General features: G+C 37.3%; 2 protein-coding genes across 7 annotated transcripts in view; both read left to right on the top strand.

Annotated features, from left to right (window-relative positions):
- The first annotated feature begins 2,455 nt into the window (after positions 1–2,455).
- LOC122073100 (CSC1-like protein At3g54510) lies at positions 2,456–12,501 on the top strand. 6 transcript variants are annotated; one of them, XR_006138669.1, is made up of 7 exons: positions 2,456–2,629; positions 3,347–3,642; positions 5,522–5,801; positions 9,509–9,781; positions 10,251–10,484; positions 11,517–11,765; positions 11,819–12,501. XR_006138669.1 is itself a non-coding variant. In XM_042637622.1 (7 exons), exons 1-7 carry the CDS (start codon positions 2,594–2,596, stop codon positions 11,667–11,669), a joined length of 1,092 nt encoding a protein of 363 aa, XP_042493556.1. In that variant the 5' UTR covers positions 2,456–2,593; the 3' UTR covers positions 11,670–12,501. The 6 variants fall into 6 exon arrangements, 2 of the variants coding, with proteins under 2 accessions (XP_042493556.1, XP_042493555.1); XR_006138671.1 differs by having other exon boundaries at positions 11,517–11,767; positions 11,937–12,501; XR_006138668.1 differs by having other exon boundaries at positions 11,517–11,767; positions 11,885–12,501.
- Positions 12,502–17,469: 4,968 nt separating this feature from the next.
- The window catches only part of LOC122073111 (fatty acid amide hydrolase-like), a 21,970-nt gene continuing 18,100 nt past the window's right edge, over positions 17,470–21,339 (top strand). Inside the window, exons 1-10 of the mRNA XM_042637637.1 lie at positions 17,470–18,250; positions 18,401–18,482; positions 18,633–18,742; positions 18,848–18,908; positions 19,543–19,727; positions 19,810–19,939; positions 20,078–20,155; positions 20,242–20,389; positions 20,868–20,980; positions 21,068–21,143. Coding sequence (XP_042493571.1) covers positions 18,404–18,482; positions 18,633–18,742; positions 18,848–18,908; positions 19,543–19,727; positions 19,810–19,939; positions 20,078–20,155; positions 20,242–20,389; positions 20,868–20,980; positions 21,068–21,143 — 980 coding nt within the window. The 5' untranslated portion in view covers positions 17,470–18,250; positions 18,401–18,403. The remainder of the gene's footprint in view (positions 18,251–18,400; positions 18,483–18,632; positions 18,743–18,847; positions 18,909–19,542; positions 19,728–19,809; positions 19,940–20,077; positions 20,156–20,241; positions 20,390–20,867; positions 20,981–21,067; positions 21,144–21,339) is intronic.

The following is a 21,339-nucleotide window of genomic DNA, read 5'->3' as shown; positions in this document are numbered from 1 at the left end:
TACACCTACTGTATAAGGTGATCTCATTCATCTCTTTCCCAATACAATGATGAAGTTGTTTCTTGCATTATTTTGTTTGTCATTGCATATTATGTGAAATAATATAATCTTTTAGTGGTGCATTATTGGAACTGTATGGTAGGAATCTTGTTAAATTTATTTGACATTTCAGTACTATTCATCAATCTAAACAGTAGAATTAGATAAATCCATGTTTCCAATTTTTGCTGGCACATTGTAGCTGCATTTTTTTTTTCCCTCTTAGTTGACTTAACGGTTTGGCCTTATCTATCACACAAGATGTGGCAATACCCTAGACTAAATTGGACATGTCCTTTGCACATTGAGAGGAGATAAGTAGATGATTACCATCAGATAAACAGTTGGGTTTACCGTTTACCTGCTAATGGTATAATGGGTTTAATACCTCAATAATTAAAAAATACTAATGTTTTTCAAGCATAGTTGTCATGCCATCCAGGCAATCCTAGGCATTGGAGAGGGCATCTGGATGCCTAGCCAACGCCTTGACAAATATGCTTTCAAGATTTTCTACATAATGAATTAGTTCTCATGAAAGGGGAATTAGAAAAGTTGACAACCACTTTTTCCTGGAAATAACCAACTTGGTTTTGATATTAATGGTTGTGGCAGACATGTGACTTGCCACAATATTTGCTCACTGAAAGGTTATTAGGACGGCTCACTTGATTTGAGCCCCATGGAGGGCTACTATGGTCAATACAAACTGTTGGATGGTTAGGGCAACTTCTCGGTGGCCACATTTGTAGTTCATTAGCCATGTCAGCCATATGGCACCATGTACTTCTAACAGCCATGTGCTGGAGTTTGTTTCAGCTGTAACTTTACACATGAATATGAAAGCATCAGCCTTGTTGTGCACAAAATTTGTGTGCTAGGTAAGGTGCCACATAGCAGTTATTGCTATCCACATAGTTGTCAAGGCGTCGTCTAGGAACCAAGATGGCTTTCTATGTCCTAGGTGACCAGCTGCCAATTTGTCTAGGTGCCTAGGTTCCAATAACCATGGAGAAAAGGGATGCAAAGGTAAAAGGATGAAAGAATAATAAGAAAAATGGGGAGAAGAAGCAATTGTAGCTGCCACTACAGCTGAAAACGTTGCAATGGCAGCCACTGCCAAGAAGGAGGACTTTTGGTTTCATTTGTTAAATTATGACTTTAAAGAATTTTCTTAATTTTTAATTTTATGCATCCTCCCCTCAGATTTACAAGTAAAAGAAATAAAAGTCTCATTTTTAGTTATAAGCCCCCTTGAAATTACATTAAGCGAAAGAAATATCTTATTTTACATCTAAAAACCCCCGGTATATGCATGTCTTAGTCGCCTAGGGGCCAAGGTGACAAAGCACCAGGCCACCGCCTAGGCTCTCCTTGACACCATGACAACTACGGCTTTCCGCCAGTCTTTCCTGAACATTTATGTCCATATATGCAGGTATATTGTTTTTATTTTCAAGAGAATAGTTATTTTTTTATGTTGAGAATATGCCCATTTTACCAGACCGGATGAAAAGAATAAAACTAAAAAAAGAGAAGGTTTTTCAATAGTTTCTTAGACTGAACCAGATGCATAATAAACCAATCATGATTGATAAACGAGGCGCTGGTAGTTTCTTTACTTTGGGTTGGAGTTGGTTTATTTGTTTCTTGTGAGATCTAATGTTCAATGTTGAGGACGAAGAAGAGGAAGTGATGAAGATGACGAGAAAGTAAAAGAAGGAAGAAGAAGAGAGAATGAGAACTCATGGTGAACTTCTCACACAAGTTTCTATTTATATCCTAGTGTTTTTAACAAAAATCCCCTGCCAAGTAAAGATTGACTGGCAGAACTGATAAACTAATGACATTGACACTTCTAATTTAGAATCATTCTCAGCGTTCGACCTCAAATTGTTGAATTCGTATTTACTGTCTCAGCTATTGCCCAGAATGCCTGGGAATATGAACTGCTAATGCTTACTAATATTTCAGTCAACTGATCTGTAATCATTACATATGGGGTGGAAAATGCTCTGCATTAAAGCTTATGTTCAATGAAATTCCTCATCCCCAGTATATGTCTTGTTGTACTTATTAATGGTCCTTTTGTACCATGAACCTGGCCCTCTGTAACAAATCCTAATTTCTTAAGAAACTTCCTCAACCATAAATTCTTACAATTGTCATGAGATATGGATCTAAACCTTGCTATTCCAGTGGGTCTAGCAAACACGCATTGTTTCCTTTAACGTTCTATGGCTTTGCCTACATGAAGATGAATTTTACATTATGTGTTATGGAAGTGGAACATTGGAATTTCTTGAATATCAATTATTAAGCATTGAACTTTTGCCTTCATTCTTCTGACTATTATATCATTCGATTCGATTTCCAGGAGTATAGTGAGATATTAGAGAAAAGGATCCAACACCTTTATAATGTTAAAAATCGACCTGATCAGTTCACTGTTCTAGTTCAAGAAATTCCTTTTTGCAATGAACACAAATCTCATGGATGTTGTGTGGGTCGCTTGTTCTCCAAACACTATCCTTACACTTATCAAGCATATCAAATGGTACATGATGGGAAAGATCTTGAGGATTTGGTGGTACGTTTCTCAGATCACATAGTATGTTAAGATAAAACAACCATGTCTTTTAGATTAGTAGTCATGCATTGCATTTATTTTATTTTTAATTTTTTTTATTGGTATCAAGTCATTGGGGTTGTGAAGTGAGAAAATAGATAATTGGTATCCCCAGCTTGTGAACATCTTAAAATCAAAATTTTTGGGCATTTTTGCTGACCCGTTTTCTTGCTTTCTTCGCGTGCTTGGACCACAGCCCTAGGTAAAACTTCCTATTCTATTTCCCAAGTCTTCTCTCCTAGCTATCTTGATTCCTATCCTTTAATATCAATGGCATCTAAAGCTCCTATTGAAAAAAGGCATGGCAAACAACCTAATAGGGGGATCCCCCCTAGTGGTCCCCGGTTAGACATTACCGTCAGTTTAGGCGAGTGGGAGGATAGGGCCACCAATGTTGTATAGAAGAACATAGACCCTCAACTGTCATTTCTGTTAAACTGAAAGAGCTGAAAATTAGCAGTTTCTTTTCAATACCATTATTTGATTGTTGTATGAACATTCAAGGTTTGTAGTTTCATTTAATGGTGACACTGTAATTTTGTTCAAAATTTGTGGACATTGAAAATTAATTTCTAACCTTCATATGCGGGAAAGTTTGTTCTGCCATGTTAGTTTTTATGTTTCATAGATCTAACATTGGGATTGAAGATTTTGATTTCATTGCTGTTTCATTTCCAGGAGTTGCCTGCAGCATTTGTATCATTCAAGACACGTTGTGCTTCTGCACTGGCTGCCCAATCTCAACAGCATGCTAATCCACTTTTATGGACCACAGAACAAGCTCCAGAACCAAGGGAAGTGCTATGGAATAATTTAGCTATTCCACATTGCCTTTTATTGCTCCAAAAAATTGGGGTTTTCGTTGCAGCAACAGTTCTCACAATTTTCTTTGCTATTCCTGTCACTGCAGTTCAAGGAATAGCAAAATTTGAAAAATTGAAGTGGTTTCCTCCAGCCATGGCTGTACAGTTGATGTAAGGAGTTTTCTTGTGCCACAGCTCCTTTTGGGTTTTGTGACTTATTGGTAAAGCTGGCATTTAAGTATGCTAAACTTGCTAGATGTATGAATAATGCCAGTTTTTAATAGTAGTTTAAATCTTCATTGATTTAATTAAGTTACATATTTCTCAAGAATTTCACCATAATCACCTTTTAGACCATATTTGGTTGGAAGTGTAGTGAAGTAACAAATAAAATTTTAGTGGGCAAAGGGAAATAAAATGAAACGACGCAGAACTTATAAAAGAAAATTCTTATTGGTTGTTTGTTGGAAGTAGAGTTTATGCAAAGTAATATGGAAACATGCAGGGCCCACAACATATGGAAGCTAGGAGGTGGAAGATTTTCTAGTATTGTTCTGATCAGGAAGCGAAATAAGAGTTTAGTTACCATATTAGTATGTTTTGAGTTTGTTACAATTGTTCTTGGTAATCTTTACGAAATCTTCAATTTTTTATTTTTTATTTTTTATTTTTTATTTTTTATTATTTCAATTCATGTCAAACCAAATGGAGTCGTTGTGGATGTTGTGACTTGTGAGTTCATAATCTTATGTAGTGGATCTTGGGAGTTACGTTGTCATTTTATCTTTGGGTGAAGTCAAAATCTTCCCACCAAAATCACTGTAATATATCTAAATCTAAAAATAGAAATTTATTGAAATCAAGGGGTTCTTAAGATGCGTTGTGGAACTTTAGGGGATACGAAAACATCTAGGAATGATGAGATACGTAAGTAACCTCATTTTACAACATGGGGAATAGATTCAAATGCAATAAATCATTCTACAAAAATGTTAGGGTCTCGTAGATTCTCTCATTTTTTTTTCCTCCAAATTAATTGTATTTCATTAGTCTGGTACATTTATTTAATATTGTACCATAAAAATATCCTGTGTGGAAATGCCTAATTTTTTTATTTAATTGTGCTTCCCATTGAGTAGATGCTTATGCCTATCCATTGAATGGAATTAATATTTTTCCTTTTCTGATTTTATAAAAAAATATTTTAAAAGTATATAAATGTAATTGGATATGATCTATTTATTATATATGAGAGAAATATACATGAAATATCCTTTGTATTCCCTTATAATATACTATAATCTGTTGGCAATTAATTGTTTATGAAGTACTTTCCATGTTATCTGCATAAAATACCTGCCAGGACTAGAATCTTTTTCATTTGTAACAGTATATCTTAACATTTAGTTATCTTTTAATGAATTTATTTTGATGAAGGAAAAAATATATACTGGATGAAAATTTGAACCCAATAAAGGATTCCATTTATAGATCAATTGTAAATAACCAATATATTTTTTAATTAGAGGGTGGACCTCAGCGCAATGGCAAGGATGCTCCATTGCGACCTAGTGGTTGGCTGTTCGAGTTAGGGCCTCTCCGCAGAGCGGGTAAAGGCTGCATACATTATGACCCTCCCAATACCCCCAGAGGTGGGAGCCTCGTGCACTAGGTGCTTTTTAGCTGTTCCATTTTGTCGTACGGGAAGCAGACAACCAGACACTACAACTCCATTGCAAAATGCTAAAGTTATAACTATTATTTGTCTGCATTTTTTCTTTTTCCATTGGCAAGTAAATAAGTGGTGTTTACATTCAGTAGTATCAACATATCGCATTTTTCTGTTGGATTGTCCTCCAATTAATTCTTTGAAAGCTTGGCACCACTTTGCAATTATATGTAAATGTTACTTCTTTTTTATCATAAGAGATGTATATGTTATCCACTTGTTAGCTTAAAAGTGTGGGTCTTCCACGTTACTGCTTAAGTGACTATGTTATTATCACTTGTTTATCTATTTTTCTCTTCTAACATACCAATAATTCTACAGACCTGGGCTAAGCTCTATTATAACCGGATATCTTCCAAGTATGATTCTTAATGCATTTATATACATTGTTCCCTTCATAATTCTTTTATTGGCTAAACGAGAAGGTTGTGTCTCAAGGAGCAAAAGAGATATAAAAGCCTGCAGCATGGTTTTCTATTTTTTAGTGGGAAATGTGTTCTTCTTGAGCCTTTTATCCGGTTCATTACTTGATCAAATAGGAGAATCTTTCACTCATCCCAAGGATTTTCCCAGTCGCCTTGCAAGTGCAGTCTCTTCTCAAGTAAGATCTTTTTTGTCTCTAGTGTAATAATTTTTAATTGGATTATGAGCATTCAATATATGGGGCAAGAGTATCAACTCTATGTCTTACAAATAAATGCCTAGAAGAGTGATATGAGACATCTGCTGATGTATACATTGACGTCCTTCCCTAACAGTTCGAGATTTTAGGTGAAATGGTAGTGAACATGGTATTAGAGTAGGGAGGTCAAAGTATGTGACTCTTGAGAAGTGCATCGGAAGAGTTTTCCCAATATTTCTTCTCCCTCGGTGCCCGCACGAAGGGAATGCCGCGTGAGCTCCATGTGCAAGGACCATGGGATCTTGGCCTGCACGTGCAAAGGAGTGTTGATGCATACATTGATGGTTCCATTACCTAACAGTTCAAGCTTTTAGGTGAAACAGTAGAGGACAACATCTGCTGTATGGAGTGAAACTTTATTCATTTGTTTAGTTTCATGAGGATGAGGTCATTCTGTTCCAAGCTGAGAAGGCCTAAAAGGAAAAAAATAAGGCTAAAAATGACTTACAGAACTTGTGAGAAAAGTCACAATAAGCATGACATAACTTTTAAGGCTAAAAATGATTTTTTTTCACAGTAAGCATGACACTAACTCTCCCTCTCATGGTACAATATTCAACACCCCTTCAAGCTAGAGCTTATATATATATATATATATATATATATCCTACACAACAAAGATGGACATAGCAGAACCCATCTTGAACAGATAACCATATGTAGAAGCAAACAAGTAACCACATCAACCATCAGCACAACAGTGGAGAAAAATCTTCGTGTTGAATAAATCCAGCCAGCAACGAGCAAAACAAGCAGTAGATAATACCAAGCGCAAGCCAAAATATCATGGTAGCAACATTGTAATAAGCCCTTCTCATAGAGGGCAAGTAATAATAATCTTCACAAAGAAGACAGATAAAAGTGTAGCATAAGTCTCTATGAGAACCACTGATAAAAGTGCAACATAGGTTGCTTCAAACCACTGACAAAGGAGAAGCATATGCAGCTGCGAACCACAAATACAGCATAAGGTAGCTGTGAGCCACAAGTAACAACATAAAGTTGCTGGGAACCACAAATAAGAATCTTCTTGCTGAAAACCATAAATAACCCTCTCCATAAGAAAATATGTTGCTGATGACTTGAGCAGATAACACGAGCAGACAATGATAATCTTCAAATAAGTAGATGACACTATACTGATGACACAAGTAGATAATAGTCTTCAGCTAATAATAATCTCCAATCTCCCCGTCATGTATAGCACTGCATGTGGACAAATAATGTAGGGGAGACAGCAAAGAATAACTCATCATCGTATGGCACAGCATTAAGCATCATCATGAAGGATGAGCAACACAAAAATCCTATAATCAAGAGCAGCCGTATTAGCATCAATGACAACAATGGATCAGATTAAAGTATATATAGAACTCCAACCAAAAGAAAATTTTCATATAAAACCAGAAATCCCAGCCACAGAGAACCAAATCACAGAGCAGGGTAGAAAGAGTTATAGCAAGTAGATCCACGAGCCAAAAACAGAGAACCTGATGTCTCCCAAATTCAGCAGGGACGAAATACCATAACAACAACAACAACTAAGTCTTTTCCCAACTAAATGGGGCCGGCTAAGGGAAGAAAAACCACCAAAAAAAAAAAACTATTTATTCACACAACAGAATAGATCCGCACAGGAACAGTAGTAGCAGAATAATGATTCTTCATATGCAAGAACCCCTAGTTTTCACTTTTTCAACAATTAGGGTTTCAGTTTTTTTCCCTCATTCATCTTCCTCATGGCTCTGCTATATTGTGACAAAATCAGATATTACAAACCGGTATCTTAGGCCAAGATAGGATTTGGAATTGTACCTACCATGGCCTAGGTCACTACTTATACTGTCATTTTTAGAGTCCAACTTAGACTTCTTCCACTCTTGACTTAACAATAACGCTCCCCCTCATGGAACAATATTCAACAGTATATTCATGGACATCTGGACCAGCACCAGATGTCTGCATCCAACCAATCAACAAGCTACAATCACCGTCAAGGGTTACATTCAATCATCCTCTGTAAACCTCTGAATAGATAAATCCTTATAGATAACTGCAAAACAGATTCATAGAACCTAAAACTGTGATGAAAATAAAAATAACCCACAGTAGTATGTTGTTGTAGTTATAATTTACCGAAGTATTTTACAGGTGCACTTAATTTTTTTGTGAACGTTCAACATACTGGATTGACCTCTCATTTGAACCATGGTTGTAAGTTATGATAGTGTGTGACTTCTAGATAGAATTGGCTAGTACACATGCTCTTAACTAATACGCTTTGACAGCAAAAGTAATTTACAAGTTCTAGGAAATTTGTAAAAATTGGAAAGTAGTGAATAATTTGAGATGATTTCTTTAGGTGGAAGGTAGATTCTGAATGATTATTTTTCTCTTTAATGATTAGGATTTGTTTTCCCTATGAAGTCATAAGGGAATGTGTGAGTGATAATTTGATTGGAAGCACTTGGATCCTTGGAGGAGAGAAGTCACCAAAAGTAGTGGCTTTTCTTAGGAACCTATTCATAGGAAGATCCTCCTTTTGGGCAACTTGATCAAGATTCATCGTGTGTATGTGTACGCAAAACATGAGGAATTATGTACAAGTTGGATCATTACTCTTCGTCCTGGATTAGTCAGGATTTTAATGTCACTTTAATTTCTGGGTCTCTGTTCTGGGTCTCTGCTTTTGCAATGCGAGAGTTTGTTTTTTTCTTTTCACTGGGATCTTTTGGTGTGGGAGGTAGGACTTTATGAGATATCTCCCTCATAATTTTTGCTGCATATTCTGAAACTAGATGGTCTGAAGATTCAATTTGTCCCATTGTGGTGACTTTTGGATATTTAGGTTCACTTTTTAAAGATTGGATGTGAGTTGACAAAAGCCTTAAAGTGTTTCTAGAAATTTTTATAGGCATATTTCTCAATCTTGTTCTGAAGGTTTCATTTGTTTTCTGGTAAAAAGGAAAAATTTTCACATAAAATCATGTCTTTAAATGCTCTGATTTTTACCTGAATTTTTTTACTTGGTTTTCACCTGGAAATAAGCAGAGCCTTAAGTATTGTTTTTCCCTATTGTTGTGGACTTTGTTCCCTTAATTGATTTTACTGTTATTTATTAAGAAACATATTGAAAGATACATATAGTTATATAATGATTAGTCGTTGCTTCAGTGCATGCTAAATGAATTTCTTGACATTTTGTGGGCTTGTCTCAATTGAGTTTGTACAGAGATTAATATCATAAATCCTATCATTCTAATATGGTGCATTTCTGTGATTAGCTTGGTTTCACATTAAAAATTTAAAAGACCCCAATGTGCTATTATTGTACGGATATTCCTTATATCTGAAACTAGTTCAAACTGGTAGCAAGTAATGAATTGCATCAGTATGATTCAAATTGAGATTTGATTTAGATTTGTACACGTTAGAAATTAATATATCATGAGGTAAAACAATTGATTTCCTTCTTGATTTGCATTTTCTTTTGCTTTGTTCTTTTTGGGTGACCAAGGGTGTAAAATAAATTGCATAATCAGTACTTCTATGTCCGGCTTCTACCTTTCTGGCATATGTCATCTTCCTGGAAAGAACTGAATTTATTGCTGGTGCTCGTCTTTCAGGCAGATTTCTTTATAACATACATCTTGACAGATGGGTTGTCAGGTTTTGCTCTGGAAATTCTTCAACCTGGCTTGATCATTTGGCATGCTATTAGAGCTCTTTTTCGAGGACGAACGAAACAACCTTATCTTTATGCACTGCCCTACTACAGGGTTATTCCTTTTGTCTCACTTTCTATATTAATCGGAATGGAATATGCAGTTATTGCTCCATTGCTGCTTCCAGTTCTTATCGTGTATTTCTTTCTTGGATATGTGGTGTATATAAATCAGGTACTTTTCTTCCTTCTCTCATCTCTGTCATGTGTTTTGTACTGATGTATTTTATGCTTGCCCCTTATTTGCTTTCACACTGTTTAAGCAAAAACTCTTTAAAGATTGTTTTGAGGACACATTGAATATTTGTACCATCTTCAGAAACTGGCATTTAGTCAACAAGTAAATTGGCCCAATTACCTAACCTTAATCAGACCAATCATCTCCTCTGTAATATTGGTATCCCGTTGACCGAATACCCTAATCTTTTCCTAAACTGCTTGCTCTAAAAGAGTAATGTGATAAAGCATCATTTTTTCCCTTTCATTTTCTTGGCTTCTTACATGCTCTTTTATCCCCTTAATTTCTCCCTTCTTAAAGGCTTTACTTGATTCTATTTTTGCTTAGATGGTAACTTTCATTCCCATCAACCATAAGTTTGAAGTGTTGTTTTTGTATGCTACAATGATGAATTGCCTCCTTGCAGATTCAAGATGCATATGAAATTGTCTATGAGACAGGCGGACAATTCTGGCCATACATTCATCATTACATTTTTATATCAATCATTCTTATGCAAATTACTATGATTGGTCTATTTGGATTAAAGTCAAAGCCGGCAGCATCCATTGCTACAGTACCTCTCCTTTTGTTGACATTATTATATAACCAGTACTGCAACATCCGGTTTCTTCCTTCATTCTTCGTTTTGCCTATCCAGGTAACTCATTAGCCAACAGTAATATGTCCTCTGACTGGCCACATTTCAGAGAAAAAAGTATATGGACCATTATCTATTGGGACTTGGGAGTCTTCCCTTGGTTTTTGGGTCATTAAAGACTTTACTCTTGAGGGCAGACCTCTGCAAAATGGTAAGGTTACTACATTGTGACCAAGTGGTTGTGGGTTTGAGTCGGGAAACAGCCCTCTCCTTGAAGCTGGGGAAAGACTGCGTACATTATGACCCCACAGTGGCAGGAGCATCGTGCCCTTTTCTTAGACTCTTTAGTCTTCAACCCTTTTTCTAAACATTTACTCTGCCATAAACTTCATTTGACCTGTAATGGGACAATGGATAGTGGAGTCTAAAGCCTACAAAAGGGGTCATTGCTTGGAGCAATGGCAAAGGGCTCTTTTCGCCTGCGCAGTGGTGCGGGTTCGAGTCCTGGGAACCAGCCTCTCCGTAAAAGGGGTAAGGCTGTCTACCTATATACCCTCCCAGAACCCTGCTTAAGTGTGGGAAGCCTTTGTGCACTGGGTAACTGCCTAGTCTAAAGCCTACAAAGTGCACCACCAAAGTTGGGAAGTGCCAGATGTTCGTAGCTGACTGTTATGCCACTACCATCACATGTCATACTTTTTGGTAAATGTACCATGTTAGCACCACTAGTAACATACTTATGTCATAACTATGCTATCAAGTTTCTCTGGGTTCTGTGTTCATGCTTCTCCTGCTACAGTTGGATAATCAAGGATCTTTATGCAACTTCTGAAAAGATTTTTCTTCACATTAGTGATGCTGGAAAACATTTAATCCTGTATTTCAATACTTCGATTAGTCCTGAACTCCTGATAGTTCATATGCTGAGATTTATATTCTTTTCCATTGTTTATTATTGAATTAGTTTCTAGCCGCCTTATCATTTAATGTGATGCCATCAAGGCCCAAGGTCTGTAATGGGAGGTTACCTAATGTACTGCAGATCAGATGTCTCAACATGAATCTTGATGTATATATGCTCTTTGTTCTCAGAATGCAGTGGAAAATGATGAACGTGATGAGAAGGATGGCCTGATGGAAGTCAACTGTGAGACTGCTATCCATTCTTATCGCTCACCTTGTTCACGGCCCATGAATTTTTCTCAAGAATCATACTTCACACAGCCTTTGGTATCTTCAACATGACATTGCCCTATGTTTGTTCAATTCCATTTTCCCTCCACACAATTCGACGGGACCAACAATTTCTCGCAATGTTGAAGCTATTACATTACGAATTTGAGGTGAATTGCCTCCAGTTTTGCCTTTTTTTTTTTTGGGATCTTGGTCGTACCATACCACCCATTTCTACCTTTCCAACATTGCTTTTCTCCATTGTTTAAATGGGGACTCCCTGGCAGGACAAGCTTCACTTAATGACAGTATTACATTGGCTCAACTTGTTTTTCTTAGCCTGCTGATTTGGTGGAGTCAACTGGATTTCTTGGAGCACTTTGCTATTTGCTTCAGATATCTATGGCCTCGACTATTAAACAACCAGATTAAACTTGCCTGGCGTCTGGTTTCAAACATCTGAGCTATCCCTGGTATTTCTACGACTTGCTTTCATTTGAGTTATGTGTGAGTGAGCGATCTTCAAGAATGGTGTTATGTATGCCTTTTGACTGATTATCTTGATTTTAGAAGCATGAGTTCACAAAGTATGGCTGGAGGGACACTGAAATTGTAAGCTAGCAGCATTTAGTTTATATTTGCTCGAGGCATCTGCGCTGTCAACTTTTAGACAGCCAGAGTTATCTTGCCTGGTGCTGTCCGGTTTTGACATCTGCGCCGGCTCTGGTAACTTTCTTCCTATGACTTGCTTTCATCCAAGCTCTGTGACTGAGCAAATCTCTGGAAGTGTTTCTTCTCAGAGGTGTCTCACATACAGCAGCATGAGTTAGCAAAGTGTGGCTCGACACATTTTAATTGTGTAATCGAATAATCATCACTCTATATTAAGCTCACCATTTAAGAACCTAGCTGTCATCACTTCCTCTTATTTTTCTGATGAAGAAAACACAAGGCCATTGGTATTCTTTTGAGTGGCCTTTAGTGCAATTGGCAATTCCTAGTTTAGCTGATTGAGTTGACAAGAAGTTAGATTCAAAGGTGATTCTTCTTGCCTCGCTCCTATTACATAGGCTTTTGAGTGTGAAGCATAATTGCTGGCAACATAATTGCTGGCTGTGTTTTTGTCAGGGTTTGGATTGGTCCTGGCCGAATTTGATCTGAATCGGATTGGAATCGGTCTGGGTCATCAGCCAAAATATGCCCGAACCCTTGAACCCTTGAAATCCAGTATGGGTTGACTAGATCGGCCGGAGTTGATCCGATGTATTTAATCCAATCCCATTCTTAGAACAATTATTTTTTCTTTTTTGGTTAATTCAAGCTTTCAGCCTAACAAGTGTTGTGGGTTCATATTAACCTCAACTGTATAAATCGGGTCATATTAGGGTTGAATGAGAAATATTCAATTTTCATCGAAAGTAATGAAGAGCGTTAAACACCCTTGTGTGAGTGGCTCCAAGAAAGTAAGAATCTAATTTAGAATCACATGCTTTCTAGGTCGAAATTCCCTTTTTAGCTGGCTTCACAACCCCTGTGGAGTTTAAAAACATTGTTCTAATAACAGAAACCTATGCATACAGATTACAGAGGCGCTGTACTTTTTAATTGTGTTTCAATCTAATAAATTGCAAATAGCTGAAGTTTCTTTAAACAGACTCTGGAGTCTACATTATTGCAAATGTCCCTTATTTCTGCCCTGCTTTATTTTGGGTGTGAGAAATCCCTGACTCTGCCCTTGGTTAGCGCTAACAGTTTATTGCTGCGTGTTTAAGAGAGAGAGAGAGAGAGAGAGATTAATAAAGGGAAAACTACAAGGTCACTCAAAAATAGGTTTCAGTTTATCAAATTAATTACTTAATCTTTCACTTGACTAAATTATCCAAAACGATGGTCCTTATTACAAAATTACCTAAAACAGTGTGCACATGCGACTATGTTGCTGACTCTTCCCTCCATCCCCACTACCTCTTTTCTCCCCCTTCCCTGGCTGCCATGGGTGACACACATCTACGGCTATGAGTCCAGTCTTTCATCTTCATGAACTCATACTCCACCTGGTCAGTCCTCTTTTCTAGCCTTTGCTTCTTTGTTGGATTATCCAACACGATGGTTGAGGAGAATGGGATACGACCCACCGAGGAAGAAGCAATAATTCTAGAATTTTATTTTTTACTTTTTATTTTTTAAGATGAAGATGATGTAGCACCTAACAAGGAAGTAGAGAATCCTTCCAAATTGCATATTTTCTTGAAAATTTTAGAAATCTACCCGCCATAAAGAGCACTGATTTCTTGACTTTTTTCCAAGAGGATGGTCGGTCCTTGATGCTAGGGTTGTCAACCGGTTTGGTTTCCGTGTAAGAATGAGTCTGACCAAAGTCAAACTATTAAGATACTTGGGTTTTCAATTGGTTTTGATTTTGGGCTTGGTCTTGGTCTTATTTGGTTTTCGGTTTATTTTGACTTTATAATATTGGGTTAATATTGGTTTAGATTGGTTTGTTTTCAGGTCTGGTCCAAAATAAAATTTTACATTTATAACTTGTAATGAGGAAATATTTGATAAAAACACTTTAAATCATCTTCCCCAAGTTAAACAAATAAAGAGTAGGAAATTAATTTAAGGGAAAATGACAAGTATGCTAGCGTAATGCTAGCGGCATTTTGACCATAAGATTTGATCAACATGAATTGAACCGTTGGATGGAGAGAAGATAAACAAATTTTCAATGCACGGTTGCAACACCTTTACTCTCTCTTTCTCTCCCCTCACCGGAAAAAATCATTCATTCATCGGATCCAGCCGGAGAAAGCAAAGTAGTTGGCACCGCCGCTGTTGATGGATCGCAGCCGCAGCCGCTGCAGAGGTCGAAGAAAGCTCAGAGGGAGGGGGAGAGAGAGAGGAACAGCAAAAACCAGAAAAGAAGAAGAAGAAGAAGAGAACTGAGCTCAACCTGGACAGTGGCAGCAGAAAATTTCCGACTTGTTCGGTGCTCTTTCTCTCTCTCTTTCGCTTCTCTCAACAAAGGGCCAAAGGAACGGCAATTACGGTGATGGTAGAATGGTCAATGGAGAGGAATAACAAAAATCAGGAAAAAAAAAAGAACTAAGATGCCGCTGTCGCCATTGCCACCGTTGCTGGTGTTGTCCAGGAAGAAGAAAGCTCAAGGGAGAGAGGAAGTAACAGAAAAAACCCAAAAAAAAAAAAAAAAATAGTGCAACTGCTGTCGGAGTCGGAGCTGGTGAGAAAAAGGGGAAAGAAGACTGTGGAGTGGCAGTATTGAGCAAGTTTTGTAAGACAAAAATTACAAACGAATAAGATCTTTTATCTTTTACTTTACGACCACTATTTGCTAGTATACCTAATTCCTAGGTACTGTGCTAGCATACCTATCCCTCTCCCAAAAATATTTTTAAAATTAATATGATAGATACTAATCATTATCAAATATTGTTATTATTGCTTTCCATATTTTTTTGGTAAACTAGCCAGATACCTATCATCTATATCTATATCTAACTCCTTCCTCTCCCTTTGAAGAGTCTCTTATGCCCTTTTTATTACAATCTTTTCAATTATTTCAATTTTTAGATTTAAAAATGCTAGCAGCTATTTAAACTTCAAGAGGGTAGACCTTGGTATTGGGTGAAGGCGAAATGGGTTGGTGGGTGGGGAGTAGGAGTAATTTATGGATTTAGAACTATTAATTAAAAAAAAATCTATATTTTTTTAAGAAAAAAACATACTTTAAAAAAAAAAAAAAAGATACATTGTATAAAATTTGAAGTCAATATAAGAGGAATAAAAAAGATACTTAGTATAAAATTGTAAGTTAATAAATGGGTGTCAATTGATTGGTTCAATTTTTTTGTTTTTGGATAAGTAGGTTCCCAAAAAAATTGAACTCTTGACCTCTTTATTATAAATAATTGATCTTTATTAATTGAGCTACTTATGGGGTGATCTGTCTAATTTTGATCGTTAAATCGATTTTGGTATGTTACTAAGTCAACCCAAAACCAAACCATTTAGAAAGCTTTGATTTCAACCCAATCTGGTTCGATTTTTTATCCATCTGTCATCAGGTTATTATTGGGTGTATATTGATTTCGATTTTACATATATACATAAGGAAATCAATAAAAAAAAAATTTACACATAAGGAAATCAATAAAAAAAAAAGTTACTTTATTTTTTATAATTTAATCGATAGAATTTTAGTTTCACGGTATCATCCAGTTTCAAAACAATTTGAGACCCATACGTGTATATCAGTCTATATCATTGAATCGAAGAAAAAAAAAAAACCTTTCGGCCGATACAAACATTATATATCAATATCAAACCGGGGCAGATTCTGATACCTAGAAGGCTAGACACCATAGTTATTGGTTTCTTATCAGGCAATTGTTGAATTGTGAAGCGTGCTGTTGAGGGTAGTTGTAGTTGGTAGCCAGTTGACAAAGAGTCCAACTAGGTATCCAAGAAAACGACCTCCAAATCCTGGTAGTAGCAACCTCTGGGATTTTACTAACCTAGGCGGTATTAGGTAACCATGATGAAATCAAGACACGTGTTATTCTGTTAAGCCTACTTAGAGGGGCTTATCTTTTTTTTTTTGGTTTTTTATAATAAAAAAATGGTGTTCCATGCTAGTGATCATAGTCCCAGGATAAGCTCACGTACGATAACCGAGGCTTCTGTAAGACCAATGGGTGATAGTGGACATGTCAAGACTCAAACTGATAATTAACCAACTGGAGCGATAATAGATTGAGGGCATTTTCATCACTAGCCTACCAACCCCATTGGTGAGTGGCTTATCTGGTTGGTTCAAAACATTTGTCTTGTGTAGATTTTCTGGGCAAATAGATCTCAAGATTGTTTCATCACATGTAAAGTTTTAAGTCAATATGAATTAGTCAAATGGCAAAATGGGGTTTTTAAAATCTAAGAAAGAAGGTGTATGCATGCCAATACAAGGATAGGTGCCAATACATGGTGAGTATATAATTGAATTCAGCTTTGAGTTATAGATCTAAACCATGGTTATCTATTCAATTATCATAATTGTAACACTATCCTAGGACATGGCACAACTAGATAGGCAATCAATATAATCCATTTTTAACATGGCAAAGACTTTGGGCAAAGTTTTCCTAAACCATACTCTGAGATTCATTGTCTAATCCTAGGGTCCTATGGGGTTGATGAAACTCCCGTAAATATCCTTCAATACAACTCCTATGCTCTTGAGCCCAAGGTGAATGGAATCATTTGTCCTCACATTATTCTACATTTTTACATAATTTTGAATTCAACAACCAATCATTTGTGTGCAACAATAATATATATGTTCAACCAATATGTTTTAGCATTGGTAGGGGTTCAAACATCGGATAAAAAGCTTTTAAATGGCAGACATGAGTTATAGGATTCTTCTCCATAGAGTTCAAGGACTGGAGAGTGATCCTAAGGTTGAGATGACTTAGGGACCTTGGGATACGTGCCCGAGTCCTTCCAACCGCAGGATTACTCTCTCATATCTGACCTCTGTATATTGGAGCCGAATACTCCATCCTTCAGTTTTCAAGACTGGATAAATCACTGGGTATTCATATCCAAAGGGCCAATGCTAGTATTTTCTGTTTTTTTGTGTCGGCAAACATCCCATCCACTCATCCACCCCCATTGCAAGTTGGACCTGGCACCTCATCAATGACTTGACCCTTTAGTTCTCCTCCAACAATTATCTAAAGGCTGAGAGAGTTTGGACGGATATTCCGAGATGTTCCAGCCCTTAGGTAATCGAAGGGTCATCGATGATGGAGAGATTTTCTTCCTGGCAGGTTTCCATTATGGGCTTCGTGCTCTCAACAGGAAACCCAAAACGTTGCCATCTCGGGCTAGAACAATAAGGCATGGTTCAGGGGTTAGCGTCTTCTCTGTCAATCAATCAACCCTGTTGATACGATGCGATATGGCTGCAACGAGTCAAAAGTTTTCTTTCGATCTCTTCTGCTTTTGACCAGTGATTGTGTTGTTTACCAGAAAACGAAGACTAGTAATTCTAATTGGGTCCACAATGGTCGAAAGAGCATATAAAGGGCATTCATTTGTGATAATGAATGCGTGAATTAATGTCGTCACCCTATAAAGAAAAACCAGGCCAAGGGGTTTCTATTTCCATATTCCAATCGAAGTCTTCATAGATCTCGCTAGACTCTCTTGACTGGTTCTGCTGGATCACTTGACGATCAGCTTTGTTTTACACTTTTGACGGTTTTTTATTCTGCTTTCTCGCTGAGACACCACGCAACAATAATAGGTCTAGAAGAAGGAAGGATAAAGGAGGAGTCTAACTGACATGTTGTGTTGCCGACGTCGTCTTAAGTGTATTTGTTTAATGCCCACCCGTATAGTCAACGTTTAGTTGCAGAAGAGACAAGCGTGTAGAAGTAATAGGTCGCAATAGGTGCAGAGAGTCAGCGAAACGGCATTGCGTCGTTGTGTTGGACTCTGCAATTTCTTCCTCAAAAAGTGAATTCTGCCAAGTTTAACCCAGAAACGGAGGAAGAGAGCGAGTACCCACCTACCCAGTACCCTCCTTTTCGTTAATCCCAACAATTTAGAAAGAGAACCAACTCTCTCTGGTATGCTCTCTCTATCAAACGGAAATCATCGTTGATTTCATTTTTCTTGAGAATTTTCTGGAAATGGGTTTTTTGCTATTGCGTTAAAATCATGGTCCTTGAGATCAAACTTTGAAATGAATTGAGTTCAGCGTGGGGTGTTTGTTTTAGGATATGGGCAAGAAGCGAGCGATGTTGCCGGTGGAGGACGTTGACTTGACTGCGGTCAAGTATGAACGTGAAGACATAAAAGGTTTGCTCGCTTCGACTCTGCCCATTGTTGCTTCTCTGTCTGGTGATTGTTAATGTGGACTAGTTTTGATTCAGTTTATGCAATTGTAAACATATGGGGCTGGTTTGGTGGAGATGAATTACGTTTTCTTATTTGGTTTATCTCTTGCAGCTCCTCATTTAACTGGCTTCAAATTGAAGTTATTCGTTTGGTTGGCAGAGGCTCCACTCATAGGGTCTTTAATCGTATCATCATTGAAGAAGCAGAACGGAATGGATGAGGTTTGATCCCCTATTGAATTTTATTTGTTTAGTTCCTATTGTACTGTTCCAGTGGTGGTAGCCATTTGAGAGTTGAGACTGATGGCAGGATGTTCTAATTTATAGATGCTGCGGAGGACTGTGATACCAGAAAAACCCATGTATAGACCGGAGTTCCCACCTCAAGGTTTTTCCTGTTCTTGCTGTCTTATTTACTTTTAAAGTTTTAAGTTTAATTTGGAACTTGGTTTATATCTTATACTCATTGATGACCTCATCCCCGTGCCAATGCCGACCACAGTTTTTTTTTCCTTTTTACGGTGGGGGGTTCTTTGTATGAATTTAAGCACCTGAAGAAGAAAAGGGCCAAATAGGCCAGAGAATGATGTTTATGTTCCAGAGTCATGTTTCTGCTCTCCTCAACAGTGCATTTCTTTTTAATGAAATGATTGATAGTGCATAGTTTCTTCATTAAAACTCAGTTAAATTCCATCAATGAGCATATGAATAACTAAGAAAAAATGGTTTCATTTCATACAAAACTAAAATGACCTTTTTCTATACTTTGACAAACTAGTATGTCTTGAAAATGTCCATTTGAAGAATCATCTTTTGGATAGAAATGCTATGCAAATTTCCGGAAGGTGAGAAGCAATTCGGGAGTAAGAACAATCAGCGAGGTACCATTGCAGTGCGGAACTTGGTAAATAGGATAGACTTACAAAAGAAAGGAAGAAAAAAACTGCTGTAAACTGGTTCAGATAAGAATACGGTCATCTGTAGTACCAATAACATTGGTTGCATGATTTTTGTGAATGTAGAAAAGGAATCTGGTGTTGTCATCTTGGAAGAAGATAGTAGTGCTGTTGACCGTGTTGAATTAGCTTTGAGGTGCCTTCCATCTTATGATCCTGCACATCACTGGACTGGTGACTTTCCATTTTTGTACTGGAAGATCCGTGATTATGCACATGCTTATCGATTTGGGCATGTGACCCCCTCAATGGTAATAACTGCAAATTCTGTGGTGTTATGACATTTTTCTTTACATAATTCTGTGAAGGGAGAAATGAATCTCCAATATACAGGTCGCGGAGAAAATTATCTCAGCCACAGAGGAATTCAACAAGAGGAGCCCCCCAATGCCATTCTTGATCAGCTTTAATGCCAAGGATCTGAGGACACAAGCTGCTGCTTCTACACAGAGGTTTGAGGAAGGTACTTTTACCAGATGCTGGTCCTGGTAACCTTTCTGACTTCTGTGCAATAGGCTATTGGTACCCAATACATTGGATATGGATGAGCTATGCTGTCATTGTCCTTCAGGTTCTTGCTAATAGACGTGTGGTTCTGCAGGAAAACCACTTTCTATTTTGGATGGCATTTTCATGGCGATCAAGGATGATATAGACTGTTACCCACATCCAACTAAGGGTAAATATCTTTTTTGTTCTTCCTACAAATATCTTATTCTCCTTAGAGATGCCTACATATTTAACCTGGCTCTCGATGGGTATCAGGTGGAACAACATGGCTTCATGAGGTCCGTCATGTTAAAGAAGATGCAGTTTCTGTTTCAAGATTGCGATGCTGCGGTGTAATTTTTATAGGGAAGGCAAATATGCATGAATTGGGCCTCGGGACTACTGGAAACAATGTAAACTATGGGTAAGGATCTGCACAACAGCGTTAAGATCTCCCCAGAATATTGGAAATTTGCTTTATCATGCACTGAAGCATCAATTGCAGCTTGTACTCAGTGTTCTTAAGCTTTTTTATCAAGGATTCTCCTTTTAAACCTTATATGCGTCTTTCTTTTTCTCTACTTCACTGGTTAGCTGGGCGTTAGCTTGTACAACAATTGTTGGCATCTTTATGTAGTACATTGATAAAATGAATTATGTCATATATAGTTGTCATCTTTTTCCTTTTGATGCTTCTTTACCTTTTTATCTAAATGTTGAATACTTTAACATGTTACCTATTAAAAATTGTTATAATCTTCTATTTTTATGCATAGATAGCGTAATTACTTTACATCTGAGGCCTTTACTCATCTTCCTAACCGAAATCCCCCCCCCCCCTCCTCAGATGTTTTAAATTGCCTTATAACCACGCTATTCTCTGCACCTCTGTTTTTTTACAGGTCAGCAAGGAACCCTCATGCACTAGATAGGTATACTGGGGGATCTTCTTCTGGCCCAGCAGCAATTGTAGCTTCTGGACTATGTTCAGCTGCACTAGGAACAGATGGTGGAGGTTGTACAACATGTTAGAAATATTGATAGCAATTCTGTTTTTAAGATGTATACTAATTTTGTTGCATTGTTTTTCTGCAAAAGGCAGGTTCAGTACGAATTCCTTCTTCACTTTGTGGTGTAGTGGGGTTGAAGACAACGTATGGGCGGACTGACATGAAAGGGTAGGCTGGTGAACAAAAAGGGTTTTGAATAATCATTGCTGGTGTCAACCTTTTATCTTCATGTCAGATGACATCCTTCTGTCATATTTATTCAAAATACTATCAGAAACTTTAAATAATAATCCGTGGGATTCTGGCATTTTACTTTATCATGAATTTCACCCAATCCTGTTATGATTTTTTTTTTTTTTGGGTG

The sequence above is a fragment of the Macadamia integrifolia genome, chromosome 3 (genome assembly GCF_013358625.1).
Source record: "Macadamia integrifolia cultivar HAES 741 chromosome 3, SCU_Mint_v3, whole genome shotgun sequence".
Taxonomy (NCBI): Eukaryota; Viridiplantae; Streptophyta; class Magnoliopsida; order Proteales; family Proteaceae; genus Macadamia; species Macadamia integrifolia.
The sequence above is the reverse complement of the archived record's forward strand: the minus strand, read 5'-3'. Positions and strand labels throughout refer to the sequence as shown.